The sequence below is a fragment of the Arabidopsis lyrata genome (genome assembly GCF_000004255.2).
Source record: "Arabidopsis lyrata subsp. lyrata unplaced genomic scaffold ARALYscaffold_4, whole genome shotgun sequence".
NCBI lineage: Eukaryota > Viridiplantae > Streptophyta > Magnoliopsida > Brassicales > Brassicaceae > Arabidopsis > Arabidopsis lyrata.
Window position 1 is genome coordinate 13,107,147 of NW_003302552.1, and position 20,858 is coordinate 13,128,004.

Genomic DNA, 20,858 nt, shown 5'->3' on the forward strand with positions numbered 1-20,858 from the left:
GTGATATTATTAAATTATTAGATATTTTGGTTGATTTAGTTACTTAATCAAGTCGGATTAATTTAATTGGAAGTATACCAAATCAATTAAACGAGACTAGAATTTTGGTTTGGATTATTAGATTAAATCAGAGATTATTAAGTATTTGACCGATTAATTTAAACCGTTGCAAATAGAAATCGTCATTGAAGCAAGTTCTTGTTGTTGCTAGTACTAAACCAAGGAATTCAACCGATAGGCTAAAGTGAGGGTGGTATTTGCGGATATGCAGTAAACTCTTTCCTTATATACTCTTCGATAGTTGTTGAGTATATGCTCGAGAATTATCTTTGTTGATTTATGTAAATTTGTGTGTATGATAAAGTTAGGTTGTTAGTAACATGGTATGTGAAATGCATTAGTGACATGATTTAATATCATATTTAAAGTATATTAAATTATAAAAAATGATTATGTATATGTATATGAGAAGAGAAAATTAAACAGTATGAGAATGATACTTGAGGAGGTTGGACTGTAATGGACCGACAGATTCATATACAGGTCATTAACCGCTGACAAGCAATAAGGAGAAGGATCGAAGTACGAGCTGTGGTCTTCCATAAATAGTCGGGACCATATGCTGTTCCGATATTTGGTTCAATCTCGATGGTGTGTTTTAAAGAATAAGTAGAGATTTTCAAATAAAAAAGTTGCAAATCCAAATTTGAAAAAAAAAAAAAATTGTATTTGATTTTTTTCCTTACAAAATGATTCACGCAGTAGATTAGTCATTTGACGACTGATATCATTTACATCAACTACAACATTAGAGGGTTCAATTTTCCTTTAGAGGGTTCAGTTGAATGAGATTAAGAAATTTGATTCTCCATGTCTTCATCAACTACAACTTTACATGTGTCTCCATTATTGGAAACCATGCCTATAACGGTATTCCCCTTGATCAAGTTAAATATTTCTTAAAGGAAGCATGTACTCACTAACTATCACAACACATAGGCAGATTTCTCTTCGATCCGTATCTTGATCCTCGAGGATCCAAAATGTATCATGTTAAAGCAAAGAGAGAGAACGGGCATACATTTGCATAGCATTTAATTTGCTCCTCGAAAAGCTCTACCAATCAAGGTCTAACTGGTGAACCTTTTTCATTTTTTCTTAAATAAAAGATGCAAAACAAAAATAAAATTTAAACATATGAAATAAGTTATACAACATCATTGGGACAAAATAAAACAACACAATTATGGTGAAGACATGGCAAAACAATGACATCTCCTCTCAAATTTAATAACACTTAGGGCACATCATGAAGAGTCGTAAAATATACAATGACGACGACTTTTACCAAATCAATTTGAAGGAGAGGTAACGACACGGCTAGACAAGAACACTGTGCACCCGTCCTTAGGCGACATGGTGGGGCAATGCACAATCTCATCACAACCATCTGATCGGACCCTCTTGAAATCAAACATGGAGGAGAACATGGCAATGAAGAGCACGAGGTGGTTCATCGCGTAACGTTGGCCTACGCACTGGTGCGAGCCAATTCCAAAAGTTAGGAAATTGCGTTTGAACACCTGATCCTCTTGCCTTGTCTCGCTAAACCGGTCAGGATCGAACCGGTCTGGTTCAGTAAACCCTTGAAACGAGGCGTCGAAAAGGGAAGGAAAGACAATTGTACCTTTTGGGATTGTGTACGATTCCGTGAGATGGAAGTCACTAACAGCAACATGTGGGACCATACTTGCTGGTGGTCGGTATCTAAGGACCTCACGCGCCACAGACCGAGTGTACTTCATCTCCGCGAGCTGATCAGCTGTTATCAACTCGTTGGACTCAGGCGACCAAACTCTTGCGACTTCCTCCCTTACTCTTCTTAGCACTTCTGGCTCCGACTCAAGTAGCACCACTGCCCAGAGGAGTGATGATGTAGACGCGTCCTGTGAGGCAAACAGAAAATCAACGAGCACACAACTGATCTCTTCGTCTTTGGAGTGAGGCGGTGGCGGATTCTCTCCTATGATCGAATGCGTCCAGAAATCGACTAGACATGTTGGATTCTCTCCTGCAGCCATCTTTGCTTTTGATTTTACTACGCAAACAGCCATTGTATTCACTAGTCTCGATACCGCCCGACGAGCCTCGCCGAACGTGAAGCCAGGGAGGTCGATCGGGAGGGCCATTGTTCCGGGATTAAACACATTGTAATCAGTACGGATCGTGTTCTTGACTTCCTCGTTGAGGTATGGTCCAACAAAAACGGTCTGGGAAGTCTCGAGGTTTAGTTCACGGATTAGTTGTCTCATCGAAACCGGCCGAGATCCACTGGAAAAACATTCCTCCCACTGCCGTAAATGACGGAGGATAACTATTTGCTCGAGGGAAGAATAGGCAGAGAGTGGTTGTCGGGTGAAGTTAGGAGCGACTTGACGACGAACGGATTTGTGATCCTCGCCAAACATAAAGATAAGGCTGTGATCACCGAAGAGCTTTTTTCTGAATGGATGTCCAACAAGTTGGAAAGCATCAGGACGAATGTTGGAGAAGATTTTATTGGAGAGCTCTGCGTCTTTAATGTATATGATGAATTTTCCAATAAGGTAGTTGACGGAGAGGCCAACGGAAGTGTCCGCCATCGCGGATTGCTTGTCCCAGAAGGAAGTTGGGTCACGGACAAGTGCAACAACGTTTCCAATGATCGGAAGGACGAAGAGAGGACCAGGGAGGTTACGTTTCTTGACAAGGTAAGAGAGTTGCTCGAGCAGAAGGAATAGAAGTAATGCTGAGACTAAGTACGGTGCAAGAGAGGCAAATAGGGAAATTGAGGAAACCATTACTCTTTGTTTTCTATTATTTGCTTTTGTTTGATTGCTTGCTTTTTGTCGTTTTGGTGTTCTTAGTTTGGTAGGTTTGTAGAATATTTATAAGAGGTTTTGGGATATTGGATTGAAGCTATTTGCAAATTTATTTATTAAGATAAGAAGAAGTCAAAGGTCTTTCTTTTTTGGGCAGTCTTTCTTTTTTCTTTTTGTTTCCTTTTTTGTCAAATGATATGTCTTTGTCTGCTCTGTTTTTTTTACTTCTTAAGTATGTCATTGTCGACGTGAAGAGAGAAAGAGAGAGATGATTCTATTGAATTGATCCTGATTTGTGAGTTTACGTGATTAATGACTTTTTGTGTTGAAACCAAATGACTTGTGAGTTAAAGAAATTTTGATGTTATCTTTACCAATGACTTTGGTTTCAACTACCAAATGGACTTTTCTGTTTTTGACAGTTTTTTTTTTTTACCTTAAAAAGTATAGATGCATAGTTTGGGCGCCAATATATCATACCTATTAACCTAATTTGCTCTAAATCATCAAAGTATAATTCATAAATTCATAAACTTTATATGATTTAATGCATTATAATTAGTTGATGGTTTGTTTGACAATCGAGCTTCAACTCACTCTAGCCAAATACTTAGATAGAGAAATTCACAACGTTAACATCTTATATGCCGGTCGAGAAAATAAACAATTTGTGGATGCATTGTCACTTTAGTTTAGAGTTTCATAACACAAGCATTCTTTTGGCTATAAGGCTCTGCATTGGATATTAATTAAGCTCTATTATATCCAATGTTTTAAGCCTAGGGTCACTTTTGTTTTAAGCCTAAGGTCGAAGTTAGCTTACACGTATGTTTGTTTTTCTTCTAGTTTCGCTGTAAGTTCTATTTTTGTTATAAATAATTTTATTTCTTACTATTGTTTACTTTGTGTTTCTACTAACCGTTTTATAATTTCAACTTGTTTAACAAATTATTAATTTATCATTTTTACTAATAGAATCTAATACAATATCACCAATCATAATTATTTTTTATTATTTAATTTACCAATAATTTATAGTTTGATTAGTTCTATATTTAGAGTAATTCATTGTCTCTCTCCTCTATTTTAGAGTGATACATTGGAGCAAAATCTCCTCTAAAATAGAGGAAAATATAGAGGTTGGCATTGGAGATGGTCTTAGAGAAGTTTTGAGGCCACTCAATGTCCACAAGATTAGATGGCATGTGGTTGGCACAATTGTCTTGTTAGGCAGAGTAGACATGATCAATAAGTTGAGTCTGATCTGTGGATTTGTTAAACTGATTGTTTGTGTGACGAGAAGACATATGATTTCTCATATCAGAATTGGTCTAACATTCTTCCAGTAGTGGGAGAAGACAAAACATTTGAACTTGGGTTTCGATTTATTTTAAAGCCCACTAAAATAGACCCATATGTGTAGGCTTTTTTCTATTCACACTTGATATTATAAACTCGGATAGGGAAACACATTCGCCTTGATTTCAGTGATCAAGCATTTAAATCATATTTTACTTAACATTATAGTATACCTTTAAGCTTTTTAATATCTTTTTCGAGACTAAATTCCACTTTACGTATCCGAAGTATTTCACCAACTCTGCTTTCCAATTTCCAAGGTTTTAATGTACTCTTAAACTCTATTAATCGTCGTGCATACATACCGATTAATTATTTCCAATGTACAAGATATGTTAAACCAATGGAAAAGAAAAAGCATGCACAAAGTGTAGGATACTATTACCCAAAATCAAAAGCCTTGTCACTTGTCAACAAAAAACATACTAGAAAAAGTTAAAAAAAAAAGGAAGTTAAAATAAACAAAAGTGAAATAGATAGTTTCTCATTACTACATTATGTAAACTCGTAGTGTATTACAATTTGGTTATTAGGTAGCTACGTTATACATACATATGAAAATCAAATGTATCTGGCTTTCTTAACTTTGTTACATAGAGATGTTGGATTAAACAAACAATCAATCTCTCTAGAAACATTTAGAATGATCATTCTCTTGCTTCTATATGAATTTCTAACCTTAAGGCTTCTCGACGGGGCTCTTTTAGGTTTCCTCGGCGCCGGTGGACAAATTCTTGGTATTGCCGGGAGAATCTGGTCGGAACGTGTCGGAGTCTTGCAATAATATTCTTCTTCTCTCTTGAAGTTTGCTCCTTCTTTACATGAGCAATTACTTGTGTTTTGGGATTTAGTTTCAAGATCTTGATCTTGGTCTTGTAATTCTTGATATGTAGGAGGAATGATGTGAGACTCTTGTTGTGGAGGTGTGTGAACGCTCCGGTCTGAAACCCCTAGAGAGGGTTCATGAAAGAACCCTAGTTCCGTTTCGCAGAGATTGTTTTGGTCGGAGATGTAAATTCCGGCGTCCGAGAAACCCATCTTTGAGAAGAAACGTAGCTCAAACTTAAAGCATAAAAGGGAAGGAGATATATAATTCTAATGGGAGAAAGAGAGAGAGTGAGAGAGTGAAAGAGAGAATTTTATGTCTTTGGTGGCTTAATTTGCTTTATATAATAATACGTGAAAATATGAATTGTGTTTATGTAAATATATTTTATTTGCGAACATTCGGGTTTATAATTAATGTTGAAGGATCCGATGCAACAACTATACTTTATGTAAGAGATTGTAAGATTTTCGTAAAAAATGGTTAGTCTCTATACCAATCACATGTTTCTCGCCTTTTGAGAACACATTTTGCTTTAAGATCCAGATGACTCTTTTAACCACACTCAGATATTTTGTTGAACTAATATAAAAAATGAGATTTCGTTTCTAAGGATACAAAGACCTCGTTAATTTTGAGTTTTCTTTATGAAAAACCAACAATTAAAATATCGACTTATGCATAAATCTCAAAATTAGTTTCTATGTCTCATTCTTAAATTTAATTAGTAAAATTTGTAGTCTATAAAAAAAATCAAAATAAAAGAGGCATAAATAATAATTGTGTAAAGATGAAAAAAGAGCTTGAAAGCGTATTGACATAAAAACAAGAAAAGGCCAGTTTTGTTGGTTGAAAAGAAAAAGGTCAATTAGTTTCCTTTATTCATAAGCTAAAAGAAATTATTGAATTTAGTGTCTAAAGGAAGATAAGCCGTCTCTTTCATCTTATTCAAATTTGGTTATATCATCATTTTCTAATATTTTACTTTCTCTCATATCCTAACTTTGATGCATGTGAACATCGATCTCACATGCCTTCTATGTACATCACACCTACCTATATATACACTACTACACATCAGTTTATCTATAAACCTATTTACCATTTAACTTGACCTATCATACATCTATTACCTTTTGTGTGTATATATCTAGATCGATTTAACTGACAAAATTAACGAATCGTTGTGTAATATACTCAATAGCCATTAAAAAACGATCCGATAGCATTAAACTACTCACCTAATTGACAAAAATCTTAAATGTTTATGATACAAATTTAGATTCCATCGACATATATCAACATTTGTCATTGGTAACAAAAGTCAACACTAATAATAGATATTGGATATGTTTGTTTGATTGTTTCTGTTATGCTCATATGTATTTATGTATAAACTAATAACGAATATAAGATAACAAAGTAATTGGAAACAAGACACTCTTACCTACGAGATATTTAAACAAAAACAAAACAAAAAAAATTATAAAAAAAAACACACACCTAAGAAAGATATATAGTTTCTGTTTTTTTTTTTTAAGTAGTGATGAATTTTTAGTTTATTTTTTTGGGCTATAAGTAGTGACGATTTATTCTACTTTGTAAAAGATGGTTGTTTCCTTTTTTTAAGCCTCTACTTCCAAAAGTAAGTAAATGCAAAGTTTCTTCACGTACTTAATTAGATAGAAACGTTCAATCAAATCACGAAAGAATCTTGTTAATCCTAAACGGACAAAAAATATTAAGATGATTTATAATATTTTTTTAAAAATAAACTTAAATCAGAAATCACTGTAAAACTTGCAAAAAAACAAATTGTTTAGACGATAAAGAGTCCCAATACTTGCAAGCTAAAACGTATAGAACAAATGGAACAAACACATTCCATATAACATCATATATAAGTTCACAGCAATATGAATAATAATTTGAAAATAAATTACCATTATCAAAGTTTTAACTAATTTTGTAACACTTGAAACGGTTTTCTATATAGTTATGTTGGTAGACTAAAACATCAGTACTTTTTTTTTTTTTTCTTAAACTATTAATTTAAAAAAAAAATAAGTGCCAATCGTAGTACAATTCTTGGTATGTGCTTAATTACGTACCTTTACCAACAAACAAGAAGAGAAATGTGAATGGTGGCACCAAATGCGTTGGTTAGATTTGTTGGAGATCACATTATCTATCACTATCTACCACCAAAAAGTATATCACATTTTGAATTATTTATTTAATATTAAAAAGAAATAGAGATCTAAATTCTCGGGATTCTATAACAATGTTATCTCAATCAACAACTGAAGTTAAGCAGATAATTTAACTTCTTGTTCAGGTAAAAGTTAAAATATCAGTTAATTTATCCACTTTTACAAGTTAAAAAATGGATAAATAAACAAAAGTTAAGCACACACTCTCATGGAAACATAATTGAATTATTTCTCATGCTCAATCATTTTGCCTCCCATCTTCTATTTCATCCTTATTTCCTTGTCTTTTCTTCTTCTTTGGGTTTAGTTTCAATTTCAGTGTAATTACAATCATTGACTATTAATAATGTAGTTTTGGCCGAACATATATTTTTAAGGACAGATAAAGATCATAACAAAATCTTGTCTTGTCCATGCATGCTTTGTCCTGGAACTTATTATGTGTCTATTGCTGTATTTTTTATTAAATAATGTCTAATTAGCATCGACAATCATATAGAACTTACATTCATTTGATAGCAATACATACAACACAAATGTTTTTGATATAAACATATTTCTTATAAGTTCATCCATTTCAAACCCATATATTCATTGAATCTTTCAACAAAAAACTGAAAGCATGAAAAAAGTAATTAAAGAATTCCATTAACTTAATTGAAAGTAATTAAATAAATATACACAATCAACCAAACCGAAAATAATTAAATAAATATACAACATAAGTTTTATTTTCGATACTCTTCTTCGAGATGAAAGATGCATCTTGGACTATGGAGATTAGAAGCGGATTGCAAACTTCTTTTTGGTATGATCACTGGTGCTCTCTTGGTTGTTTATATGATACTCTTGGTGTGAGAGGTTTCATTGACTATGGGGTATCTTCTAAAGCCATGGTTGCTGCAGTCCTAGCAAACCATAGAGCTAGGCGCTATCGACTGGATTTTTTAAATCGCATTGAGACCGAGCTGGAAAGACTTCGAAACAGAGGACAGTGCCTTGATCCGGATGTTGCTTTGTGGAGAAGACTAAATAACAAGTTCAAATCACGGTTCATTACTTCTGAAACTTGGAAACAAATCCGAAATGCAGGGCCAAAAATAAGCTGGGTTAAGAGTGTTTGGTTCCCGGACTCTATACCGAAACACTCTTTCCTGCTTTGGCTTGCGGCAAAGAACAGACTAACTACCGGTGAGTGTATGGTCGCTTGGAACAGAGGAGTGAACCCATCATGTGTTTTCTGTCAAGCTCCGATGGAGACACGGGAGCACATCTTCTTCTCTTGTGCTTTCTCTTCGCGGGTTTGGGAGGAGCTGGCACAACGACTACTTCAAAGACCCTATACAACCAGTTTCATGGATGTAAAGAGACCTCTTAAGCTATTCAACACAAGAATTCAATCAAAGTATACCTCACTTTTTATTGATGTTTAGAAACTTCTAAAAACTAAACAAACTTACAATCTCTCTTAAGTTACATCTCAACCCTAAGACATGTATTTATAGTAAAACATAACATGTAAATTCCTAGACACAATAGGATTAGATATCTCCTAAATCTATTGTCAATCTCTTAAGCCTGTCTTATCTTTAACCTCCTTATTAAAGATTTCTTGGGCCTTAAGCAAAGCCTTGAATGTTTACTCAACATTCACCCCCTTAAACTTCAAGTCTTTCATTGAGAGGTATTCAACACCTATCACACTTCTCATTTCTTTAAACTTCTTGCTAGGGCCTTTGTCAATATATCAGCTCGTTGCTCTTCTCTGGGAACAAAATCTACTTCAATTTGCTCGTTCTCTACACATTCACGGATGAAGTGATAACGTTTGTGAATGTGTTTGCTTCTCCAATGGAACACGGGGTTCTTCGTGAGCTCTATTGCGGATTTGTTAACAATGTAGAGAAATGTCTTCACAAAACTCTGTCCCGTTAATTCACTGGAGCCACAGTGCTTGTTTTGCTGCCTCTGTTGCGGCCATAAACTCTGCCTCACAAGATGACAAAGCCACTGTTGGCTGCTTCTGTGAACACCAAGTGATTGGTGAGTCTCCGTAGTAGAATACATGGCCTGTGGTGCTTCTCCCGTCGTCAGGATCCACATTGTGGCTACTATCACTGTATCCCACTATCTTCTTAGTTCCTCGTTTCCTATATGTCAAACCATAAGCTAATGTACCCTGCAAATATCACAGAATTTGTTTCAATGCAGTACCATGAGACTCTTTAGGATCTTGCATATACCTACTTACTACTACAACAGAAAAAATAAGGTATGGCCTTGTATGCAAGAGATATCTTAGGCAGCCTATTCTTCGACGATACATAGTAGCATCAGCTTCTGACTTCTCTTCTTGAGCTTTAGACAACTTTAAACCAAATTCCATTGGAATGTGAGATGGGTTGCGGTCACCTAAACCAGCTTCTTTCAGAATTCTCCTTGCATAAGCTTCTTGTTTTAATTCAATACCTTCTTTGCTCTGTTTCACCTCAATACCAAGGTAATAAGTGAGCCTACCAAGGTCTGACATCTCGTATTTAGACGCCATTCCTTGTTTAAATTCTTGAATTATACCAATTGAATTCCCTGTTACAAACAAGTCATCAACGTATATAGCAACTAGGAGTAGCTTTGTGCCTTCAGACTTTCGATACACGACACTTTCCTTTGAACACTTCAAGAACTTCAATCCTTTTAAAATCTGATTGAGTTTTGTGTTCCATGCCCGAGGAGCCTGACGCAATCCATACAAAGCCTTGGAGAGTTTGAAAACTTTGTGTTCTTCTCCTTTCTTTTCAAAACCTTCTGGCTGAGTTACATATACATCTTCCTTGAGTTCTCCATGTAAAAACTCAGTTTCGACGTCTAAGTGATGGATTTCCCAACTGTTAGAAGCTGCAATTCCTACTAATAGTCTTATGGTTTCAAGTCTTCCAACTGGAGCAAAAACCTCATCAAAGTCAATTCCTGATTGTTGTGCATATCCTTTTGCAACTAATCTTGCTTTAAACTTTTTTGTAGATCCATCTGCATTCCTCTTGATCTTGAAAACCCATCTAAGACCTATTACCTTAACTCCCATAGGTTTCTCCATTAGTGTCCAGGTCTTGTTTTTGTTAATTGAATTGATCTCTTCTTCACAAGCTTTTACCCATTCAGTCAACTTTTTGGCTTCTTGAAAATTTTCTGGTTCATCATTAATGGATAATAAGAGTCTCTCACATTCTATATCCATTAAGAGAGCATAATCATTAAGGTAACCAGGGCGTTTAACTTGTCTTTCAGATCTTCTGAGCTTTGGTTGATTATCAACACTAGTTTCTACACTTGGTTCACTTATGTGATCTTCAATATCATTATTTTCAATAGCTTCATCATGATCTTCAGAATCTTCTCTTTCTCTAGTATTTTCTTCAGAAGATTGCTCTGCATTTTCACTGTTATTGACATATGGGCCTTTTCCTTTATCCATGACATCTCCCCAGATCATACTGAACATACCTGGTGGTTTTTCTAAACTCTCACTAGCTCCCTTCCAAGTCCAACCATCTTTCTCATTGAATATAACATTACGACTAACAACTACACGTCTAGTTATTGGGTTGTAGAATCTGTATGCTTTTGACCCTGGCTCTATCCCGAGATGTACTAAAGTCTGAGACCTATCATCAAGTTTTCTCAAATTCACCGGCTCTGTTTTTGCGTATGCAAGGCAACCAAAAACTCTGAGGTGATCTACACGAGGCGTCTTGTCTTTTAAACATTCATAAGGTGTTTGATCCTTTAGAGCCCTTGTAGGAATTCTATTGATCAAATATGTTGAATGTCGAACTGCTTCTCCCCATAAGTAATTTGGTACTTTCATTGCCTTGAGAATACTTTGAGTCATTTCCATTAACGTACGGTTCCTTCTCTCTACAACTCCGTTCTGTTGCGGGGTATAAGGGGCTGTTAACTATCTCTTAGTACTATTTTTTTCACAAAACTCATGGAACTCTCTAGAAGTGAACTCTCCACCTCTGTCTGTACGTAATGTTATGATAGTCTTGTTGCATTCTTTTTCCACAAGATTCTTAAAAGACTTAAACTTTTCAAAAGAGTCACTCTTTTCCTTTAAAAGTATAGTCCACATATATCTTGTAAAATCATCAATGATTACGAATACATACCTATTATGAGACAATGTAGCAGGAGAAATTGGTCTACACAAGTCAGCATGGAGTAGTTCTAATGCTTGTGAGGCTCTATATAGGGATGCTTTCGGGAATACTTGGCGAGTTTGCTTTCCAACTAAACATGACTCGCAAAGTTGGTTTTCTTTTTCAATTTTTGGCAATCCATGAACCATTTCCTGTCTTGACATTGCTTTAATTGTCTTGAAACTGATGTGGCCAAGTCTTGCGTGCCACTTCCAAGTTTCATCTTTAATTCTTGAGTGTAGACATGTTGGTTTACCAATGGTGAGGCTTATCTTATAGAGTCTGTTAGGTGATCTTAAGACTCTAATCAGTAGTCTCCCATACGGATCATGAATTGTCAAGTAATCCTGTCTCACTCTTATGACACAACCATGCTCGGTTGCTTGACCTAAACTAAGAATGTTACTTTTTAGCTCTGGAATGTAGTAAAGATCTGGTAAGAGGGTTTGTTCTCCTGTCTTTCCTTCAAACAGAATTGAGCCTTTTCCACCTATTCCTACACATGATCCATCTCCAAATTTTACTTTGCCTCTAATGTTTTCATTCAATTCTGAGAAGAATGACTTGACTGCAGTCATATGATTACTTGCACCGTTATCTAAGTACCAAATCCCTTCCTCACCTTTTTCTTTTTCATACTTCTTAGGTATTACATTTTCTTCATTGAGAAAGACGATTTCGTGCATGTAAAGTGTTCCATCAGCTTCGACTGTTTCTACATTATTGGCCTCTTGTTGAGTTTGTTTTCTCTCGGGACAAACAAAGGCATAGTGTCCAGGCTTATCACACCGATAACACACCACTTTGCTTTTATCCTTTTTCTCTTTGGTGTTGCTTTGATTTGTTTGATTACTAGGATAAGTCTGTTCTTGATTTCCTCTGCCTCTTCCACCACGTCCCCTGTTTCCTCTTCCTCCACGTCCTCTGTTTCCTCTTCCTCTTGTATTCCCATAACTAGCATATAAGAGTTTGTCTTGTGAATCACTTTGACTATCATCAATTCTTTCTTCATATGCTTTAATTCTTCCCACGATGTCCTCAAATCCGGTTGTTTTCAAATCAAGGACTTGTTCTAAGGAAGCCACGATTTGTATAAACTTGTTTCTTGCTAGACTATTCATAAACTTTTTCACTAATCTTTGCTCTTCAATGGCTTATCCAAGATATGATGCTTTTGATGCAAGTTATGAAAGCTTGTTTGCGAAATCATCAACTGATTCTGACTCCATCATCCTTATCTTTTCAAAGTCTGACATGTAAGTACTTAATCTTGCTTCCTTGACATGTTATGCTCCTAGGTTATGGGAGTTGATCAAGTCCCAAATCGCTTTTGGTGTTGCTTGATCTCCAACTTGAAGAGTTAGGGCTTCAGAGATAGATTGAAAGATCAAAGTTGTCGCAACATCGTTCTTGTCAGCATCGGTTGATCCGGGTTCAATCGTATCCCAAACTTTATGTACTCGTAACATAATCCTCATCCTCATAGCCCAAACCGTATAGTTTGTGGAGGTTAACATCGGACATTGAATTGACGAGGGATGTGTTCTTGACGCGTGGTGTTGGCCACGGCGAGATCATCATCAGCCATGTCTCGGCTATATCGAATGATCTTCACGTTTTCAAGGATCGAGTAATCCTTATGCTCTGCTACCAAATAAAGAGACCTCTTAAGCTATTCAACACAAGAATTCAATCAAAGTATACCTCACTTTTTATTGATGTTTAGAAACTTCTCAAAACTAAACAAACTTACAATCTCTCTTAAGTTACATCTCAACCCTAAGACATGTATCTATAGTAAAACATAACATGTAAATTCCTAGACACAATAGGATTAGATATCTCCTAAATCTATTGTCAATCTCTTAAGCCTATCCTATCTTTAACCTCCTTATTAAAGATTTCTTGGGCCCTAAGCAAAGCCTTGAATGTTTACCCAACAGGATGTACTGAGTCTTTTATCTGATTCTACAATCACAGGCACGGCTAGCTTCATTCTTCGCCTTCTTTTCCAAGCAACTGTCCATTCAATCTGGATAGAGCGGAATAAACGAAGGCATGGTGAACTTCCAAGTACTGCAGATCAGTTAATCAAGTCGATTGATCGATTGATACGCAATAAGGTCTCCTATATTCGTCGTCTGGATCCCCGAAAACATGAGGATGGCCTTCGTGTATGGTTCGAGTCCAGAGGCTAACATTCTATCATTCCTTTGAATTCCTTTCAAAACAACTTTCGATTAAAGGTTGCATTCATTGTAAAGACGTTTTTTTGGTTGAATAAATTTTACATTCATTCAAAAAAAAAAAAAAGATGCATCTTGGACAATAAAAGATTTAAACTTTGAAGAGACAGAATGTTTGGTCATGATATCATCAATCTTATGTTGCATTCATACGTGTCGAGTTTTAAGATAACCAAATCGCAATTTATGTTAAACTACGTACGTGACAATCAACTATAATGTGCTTCGTCCTCTCATTGTAAATTAGACTACTTGCAAAATGGAGGACGATTGTGTAGGCAATTTGAAACCAAGATAGATTTATGCTCATTAAAATGCTAAAATGATTTTGATTGATATCTCATAAAAATGAAGAATGAGAGACACATCTCAAGATTAGAGACATTGATATTCATTACACCCTTTATATGGGCTCTATATAGTAATCTATCTTGATAAAAAAATCCTAATTACATAGATTAATGGGCTTTTTCATGGAAACGATATTTGGACTTGTTGTGGACTCTTATAGATTTTTACATAAAAGAGTTGTGCTTCCGGAGTCTAAACCAAGATCATAGGGAAAGTGTTGCAACCAAACAAGGCTCACTAGTTGCATTGGCATTTGATATGTACTCTACCTCAACATTGTTCTTCTTAACTGTTACATATCTCTTAAAGTTCCATGAGACATGAGAAACACCAAAAAAAAGCACAATAGCATATGAAACACCATTTGGAATGGCGCTCAAGAATCCCAATCTCTATAAGAGAGAGCTCGAAGAGTCATGGTACATGTTTTGGGATAAACCAATCTTTGTTGTAGATCATTATTCTTTAGATAGTGTAAAAATCTTTGAGCAATTTGAAGATACACGGAACAAGGTGTCAAGGTGCTTTCATGTACTACTGACAAGGTCGTGCCTCTTTTGAAAACAATACATAAGGCAATAGCTTTATACCCCCCATATTTTTGAGGCCCACATTTTAATATATGTTCAATTGAATTTTTATCATTAAGAAGAGACTTTTATCAACAACAACAAAAAAAACCATTAAAAAGAGATATATTGTATTATCAAAACTAATATAAAACTGAACTTACTATTCTTTACATTTTTCATAGTTAGCTAATAAAAAATGTAAACAAACTTTTGTTTTTACATCATTTAGATCGACAAGACCCGACCAATACCAAAATCTCTATTACGTGGGTACAACGACTTGCTGGAGTCGAATACCAGGGAAAAAAACCGCATAGGTGGATCGTTAAATCATTTGACTAAATACACTTCTCTTGAAACATAACTATTTATTTACTGATTTGTCGTATCATTACTATGTTATTCATAAAAATAGATTTAAAGCTAAACTGCGAGAATTCAAAATAAATAGAAGAAAAATATTTATAAAAATTGTATTTTACTTCAGTCCCCAAATAAAAAAGCACAACCTTATTACGATTTTGCCACCACGTTTTTTCCAATTCTGGCTCTGCATTTCGTTATCTACTAAATAAGCTTTTACTTTTTATGGTCACCAATTTTGCAAGCAACTATCCAATGATTCATGGAAATTATTTACGTTTGCAGTCTGAACTCAATAAATGAAACATAGTACTCAAATTGTGAAAGTGAAAGACATGTTAGAGTGGTGTTACAAACTTTAGTAAATAGTACTAAGCAACAACTCATAAAAACTATCTTTTATTAAAGAGACATCAATCAAATAACTATCTTTAAAAAATAATCTTACAACAACAATTAGTTTTTGAATTTGAGGTAAATCACTCTTTTCTCTATAAAAAATGCGAATAAAATTTCAAAAAAAAATAACAGATGATAACTGTTTTAAACCCAAAAACACACCAAAACAATTTTTTTGAACTTTGAAGAAACAAAACTATTGTCTCCTCTGATCACTACAAAACTCAATGACTGCATTAGCAGGAGCTTTAGTCTTAAGAATCATTTCTTCAAACTCGTCTTCTGGGTTTGATAATGCAACTATTGCTCCTCCTGCTCCAATGGAAGCTTCATCTTCATGTATCACTACTGTTCTTATAACAATGTTCAGATCAAATGTACCGTTATACGAGAAATACCCGATTGAGCCAGAGTAAAGGCCTCTTGAACAGTTCTCTAGAGAATCGAGAATCTCAACGGATCTTAGTTTTGGGGCACCGGTCATTGAACCGCCAGGGAAAGCTGCTCTTACACACTCCACTGGACTAATATCTGGTTTTTTCAATCCGCGGATCGTGCTCACCATAGTGTGTACTGTTGTGTATGATTCCACATCCATGAGGTTAGGTACATGGACTGAGCCTGGCTCACAGACACGGCCAAGATCATTCCTTAGAAGGTCGACAATCATTAGATTCTCGGCTTGATTCTTCTCACTGTTATAAGACAGGGAAAGAAAGAAACAATGTTAAAAGTAGGATTGATGAGAACAATTCAGAAACATTCGAGGATTCTGGAACAATCCAAGACTCTGACGATATGCAAAGACTAAAGAATGGGAAAAACGTGTTTGGTGTACCTGAGTTTTAATTGCAATTTAAGAAGTTCATCTTCTTCCGGTGTGGAACCTCGAGCTATAGTACCCTTAATCGGCTTTGCTTCTAGCATTCCATTTCTGTCCAGCTTAAGAAACCTTTCAGGGGACGAAGAGCATAAAGACAAATTTGCATTTGAAAAGTTGAGAAAGGCTGCATATGGTGCTGGATTCCTCTCTCTCAGGTGGAGATACAGTCCCAAAGGATCAGCATTGCCTATTTTCCTTCTGTTCTGAGTAGTGAGACAAAGCTCGTAGCTTTCCCCGTCTTTGATATACTTCATACAGCTTTGAACATCGTTTATATACTGCTCTCGGGATTTGTCAGGAACAAAACTTGTTTTGCATTGAGATGAATCTATAACTGGAAGAGTTTGATCCTCAAATTTTCTTGTTGACGAACCCATCAGGCTAATGAGCTTCTCTTCAGTATCATTCAGGAAAGAGGTTTCTGCGGTTCCCTCTTCGTAAAGGGATAATACATAAACGTCATCAAGTTGATGATCAATGGCAACAACATTATCTGCAAAGAAAAAACATGCATCTGGAGCGTTGGATTTGTGACGATTAATTGGCATTCCACATTCCACTTTAATATCATACCTGCAATACAAGAAAAGGTATTAAACATTCGTTACAGTTGTGTATTAGGAAAAAAATTGTACAATAGAAAGCCACTAATTGAAAAAAGCTTGTTATAGAGATTCACAATCTAGATGATTTAAGACGTACCCAATACAACCTACGTATCCACCGCAAAAATCAAAAGGCAACCCTGCGAAGTCCTTCTCATCATAAGAGATAGATGAAAGCTCCTGGTAAAAATACAGTTGATATTTACTGATGAGTCTCTATTTACTATTGTATAATATATTTTATTTCACTTTCTAAAGAAGATAAAATTTTGCAAGTGTTGGAATAAATCGAGTAGTTCCATTACTAGAGTTAAGTCTTTCTGCATACCTTACGGAGAAAATCAAGAAAGCCTTCTTCCAAGAATCCTTTCTCAGTAGAACTCTGAGAATCTTCAATCAGAAGATGTCCCGCATGTTTTGATATACCCTCGCTGAAAAAACAAGTCAGAGATTCAATGATTCAGTTCCCATAATATGACGCATCATCTCATTGTTCAGATTATCTCAGCCATATCAATATAGTCGCATAATGACCAAAGCACATAGGTCAATGATATGAAAATGTGCAGGAGGAAGGTTTATGTCGCTCGAGTTAAAAAAGAACATAAACCTTTGTCGGATAGAGAAAGAGTAGGTCATGCGTAAAACCTTTGATCAGAGAAACTAAATGTCAATTGCTTCCAGAGAGATCCACCTTTACCGCCCATGAAAGAAAATCGTCCTCTAGCCTGGAACAATGTAATTGGAAGAAACATTCTTTAGAACAAAAAAACAGAAGATATCTTGTCACACAGAGGCTAGCACAACAAAACAGCAAGAACAATACCAGCAACTACGGTGAGAAAATAGACTACCAACCTTGTCAGTAGAAGAAGTATCCAGCCAAAACGTATCATTCCCTTTATTCTTGCCAAAGATTTCCATGAATACATTTTTTGCTCCACCAACTTTATGTGCAAGACGTTCATGCTTCTTCCATTTCAACCTCAGCAATTTTGCATGAGGTTTTGGATATGATAAATCCGCCAGATCGAAGACGTCTACACCATTTGTCTTGGCAGCAAACAGAGACTTCTTAGTGTTCCCATAATAGCTAGAACCATTTCCAGTAAATCTAGTTCTGGAAAGTTCTTTCAGCAATTGAGTAGCACCAGGCACCTGCATGTTTGCTAAAAGATATTTATAATTGAGGAGAAGCTCCAAGATAGTTCATTACAAAATAATTCCACAGGTTACTAAAACGAAATTAGGTCTTAGAATGGAATAAGAGAAGAGAGAGGCAGAAATAACAATCTAGTACTAATGAAACCATTAAGCTTAAAGGAGCTCACCAGTGTCATTTATGTTTCTTCGACGCAGGGATGTAGATTTGCACCGACTCCAATAATCCACAGTTATGTCTTTGAAATTTTTAAATAACTGACTACCATAGGTAGTAGCAATACTCTCTGGATGAAACTGAAAGTAAAATGCATGTCAAAGACAGCAGAACAATGGATGAAACTTATTCTAAATACGATCTCAAAGATCAAACCTGTAAACCATAATGGGGAAAAGAAGAATGCATGATGCCCATGAGAATGTGTCTATCTTGTTTCCCATCAACATGGGACGAAGGCCAATGGCTTCCATTTTCCAACTTTTCTGAAACAGGAATGACAGATCCATTCAGTGGGCTCCCAGTGTTCTTCACAGGAACACACAACTTCTTCTCAGAGAAAGAGCCAGTGTCATCATAAATCGTCCACGCTATTGGTACAAGTTCCTTTGGTAGTGATTCCTTATCTATGATCAGCGAATGGTATCTAACAACCTACAGAAATGAAGCCCCAACACAAATTTGTACTCTGTATCTAGAGAGAATCCTTAATGAATGTTGCATATATAAAAGTAGATGACCTGCCTTGAAATCAGAGTTTCTCCCAGATGGAATATCAGAAAACAGTATGTTCCCATCATGTTCAATCCCACTACAAGAGGTAGATGGAAATGGTGAGTAAAATATCTAACAGACACTTAGAAATGAGAAATGGATGAGATATGACCAAATATCAACAACATTAGATTATTATAAGGCACAGAGAGAGCATTAAAAAAAGTCCTGCATACTAATCACATTCGTCAATACCTCAACCGTCCATGGACTGGTTCCGGGGCATGCACCACATGAGCTCCATGGACATAACCCAGTGCCTGCCAAAACATGTTTTTGTTTAAAGAAAGAACCATAGACAGAGATATACACTATTACTTTTCATGACAATAGAAACTAAGACCGGAAACACTTAACAAATGAAGTACTGCCACCTTTCTGATGATATAATTTACCTGGTGGCCAAGGCAGACGCCTAGAATTGGAATATCACGACATTCAAGCAAAAGACGAAGACATATTCCTGCAGAGCAAAAAAGTGAAGTTTGAGAAAAGACAAAAAAAGCTTCAATAAAAACAAGATTAACTTGCTGATACCTATATCAGCTGGACACATCGGCGAACCAGGTCCAGGCGATATGACAATATTATCGAAAGCAACATCTTCATATAAGTAATGGTAAGCTTCTTCCCAGGTCCACTCATCATTTCGAATAACCACAGGAGGCACTACACAGAACACAAAAAGAGTTCGAATAAACGCAGAACACTATAGACTGACAAAAAAGAAAGATAAAAACTATGAAGTTACCTCCATTAATAGTACTCAGTGCCTGATATATATTGAATGTATAACTATCATAATTATCAATCAACAAAGTCCTCACAACACCAATCCTCTCTACAGGTTCTCTTATCGGTAAACTCTTCTTAACAACCGACGAATCTTCCAATTTCCCTGGCACAAAACGGCTTGCCGCAAGAACCTTCCTCGTACCACGATGAGGTAAACTAATGAAACCCTTCTTCCATTTTTCATCGAACTTAACCAATTCAGGAGAAAACAACCGCCTCGCAAACGAAAATCTCAGAACATTTTCACTTGGATATGAAAGCTCAGAAGAAGTTGAACAAAACGAAAAATACATGTTCATGAATCCTGTACCAAAGAGATACAGATTTATCAAACAATCTTAAATACTTCAATTTAGGATTCTCATGTCACATAAATCAACTAATCACAGATTTCAAAAGTTCCATTTCCTAAACATCACACTATCTCTAACATAGTGAATATTCGATTTCCAAATCCGAAACTATACGAATCTGAAACGAGAATCATTAGGTCTAAATTCAATCTCTCTACTTAATTTACTCAGAACGATCTATGAAATCAATCAAACACAAATATCTGGAAGACGAAGAGCTAGTGGCAGAGAAAACTTACGTTTAGAAACGAAACCAAGTGATAGAGATTCGAAAGCAACGAATCGTATGAAGAAGAAAATGGAAGAAGCTTTTTGCTCTGAGAGGAATCAATGGTGAAGAGAAGGAGGAAGAGAAACAAATGGTGTTGAGAGCTTTTTATAACGAGAGGAAGAAATAGATTCATTTCCTTTTAAAATTAAAATTGGAAATAAAATAAGCTTTTTACTTTTTACAAATTAATGCTTCAAATATAGAAAGGAATGTTAAGAGGAAAAAAAAAAAAACTAATACTTGTAAAACAGTAATATCAAGTAAAAATTCAATTTTACAAATCAAATTATAGAAATTTTTTATCTTTTTGGTTATATGTAATATTATAACAAACTTATTTTCCTTTAGTGCTTAATAATATATCCATTAATTTAAACTTCAAATGATTTTTTCTATAGTTTTTATTTATGCTAGAAGATATCATAATTATTCACTAAATTCTATGTATAACATAGAAGAGTTTTGGTGTTTGTTGGTTAATGTGTCTACAAGCTAGAACCTAATTTTCATATAATTTTTCTATTTCTAAAATTTAGAAATTAATCAAATAACATATTCAAAAATGAATAATTCAATTTTCATTAATAGTATAGTCTATCCACTAAATTAAAACCAATTATTATTTCCAT

The 20,858-nt window shown here is 35.3% G+C and overlaps 3 protein-coding genes across 3 annotated transcripts; all 3 read right to left on the reverse strand.

Annotated features, from left to right (window-relative positions):
- Positions 1–1,158: 1,158 nt before the first annotated feature.
- LOC9317081 (cytochrome P450 710A3) lies at positions 1,159–3,008 on the reverse strand. The gene has a single exon (XM_002880968.2). The coding sequence runs from the start codon at positions 2,838–2,840 to the stop codon at positions 1,353–1,355; it is 1,488 nt and encodes a 495-aa protein (XP_002881014.1). The 5' UTR covers positions 2,841–3,008; the 3' UTR covers positions 1,159–1,352.
- A 1,655-nt stretch (positions 3,009–4,663) lies between these two features.
- Positions 4,664–5,416, reverse strand: LOC9317082 (cyclin-dependent protein kinase inhibitor SMR10). The gene has a single exon (XM_021028753.1). It carries the CDS (start codon positions 5,256–5,258, stop codon positions 4,782–4,784), a length of 477 nt encoding a protein of 158 aa, XP_020884412.1. The 5' UTR covers positions 5,259–5,416; the 3' UTR covers positions 4,664–4,781.
- Positions 5,417–15,403: 9,987 nt separating this feature from the next.
- Positions 15,404–20,341, reverse strand: LOC9317083 (aminodeoxychorismate synthase, chloroplastic). Its single transcript, XM_021029395.1, has 14 exons — positions 20,198–20,341; positions 19,562–19,909; positions 19,348–19,479; positions 19,206–19,273; positions 19,006–19,070; positions 18,781–18,847; positions 18,412–18,690; positions 18,209–18,335; positions 17,736–18,046; positions 17,526–17,605; positions 17,206–17,308; positions 16,975–17,057; positions 16,228–16,845; positions 15,404–16,084 (listed from the first exon to the last, which is right to left on the reverse strand). Exons 2-14 carry the CDS (start codon positions 19,902–19,904, stop codon positions 15,586–15,588), a joined length of 2,775 nt encoding a protein of 924 aa, XP_020885054.1. The 5' UTR covers positions 19,905–19,909; positions 20,198–20,341; the 3' UTR covers positions 15,404–15,585.
- Positions 20,342–20,858: the final 517 nt, after the last annotated feature.

Bases quoted from the DNA above. Each gene is read 5' to 3' on its own strand.
- LOC9317081 (XM_002880968.2), bottom strand. From the start codon at position 2,840: ATGGTTTCCTCAATTTCCCTATTTGCCTCTCTTGCACCGTACTTAGTC.
- LOC9317083 (XM_021029395.1), bottom strand. From the start codon at position 19,904: ATGAACATGTATTTTTCGTTTTGTTCAACTTCTTCTGAGCTTTCATAT. The intron at 18,848-19,005 runs GTATTGACGAAT...TACCTCTTGTAG, and splicing joins CCAGTCCATGGACGGTTGAG to TGGGATTGAACATGATGGGA. The intron at 16,085-16,227 runs GTACACCAAACA...GTCTTATAACAG, and splicing joins AAATTGCAATTAAAACTCAG to TGAGAAGAATCAAGCCGAGA.
- LOC9317082 (XM_021028753.1), bottom strand. From the start codon at position 5,258: ATGGGTTTCTCGGACGCCGGAATTTACATCTCCGACCAAAACAATCTC.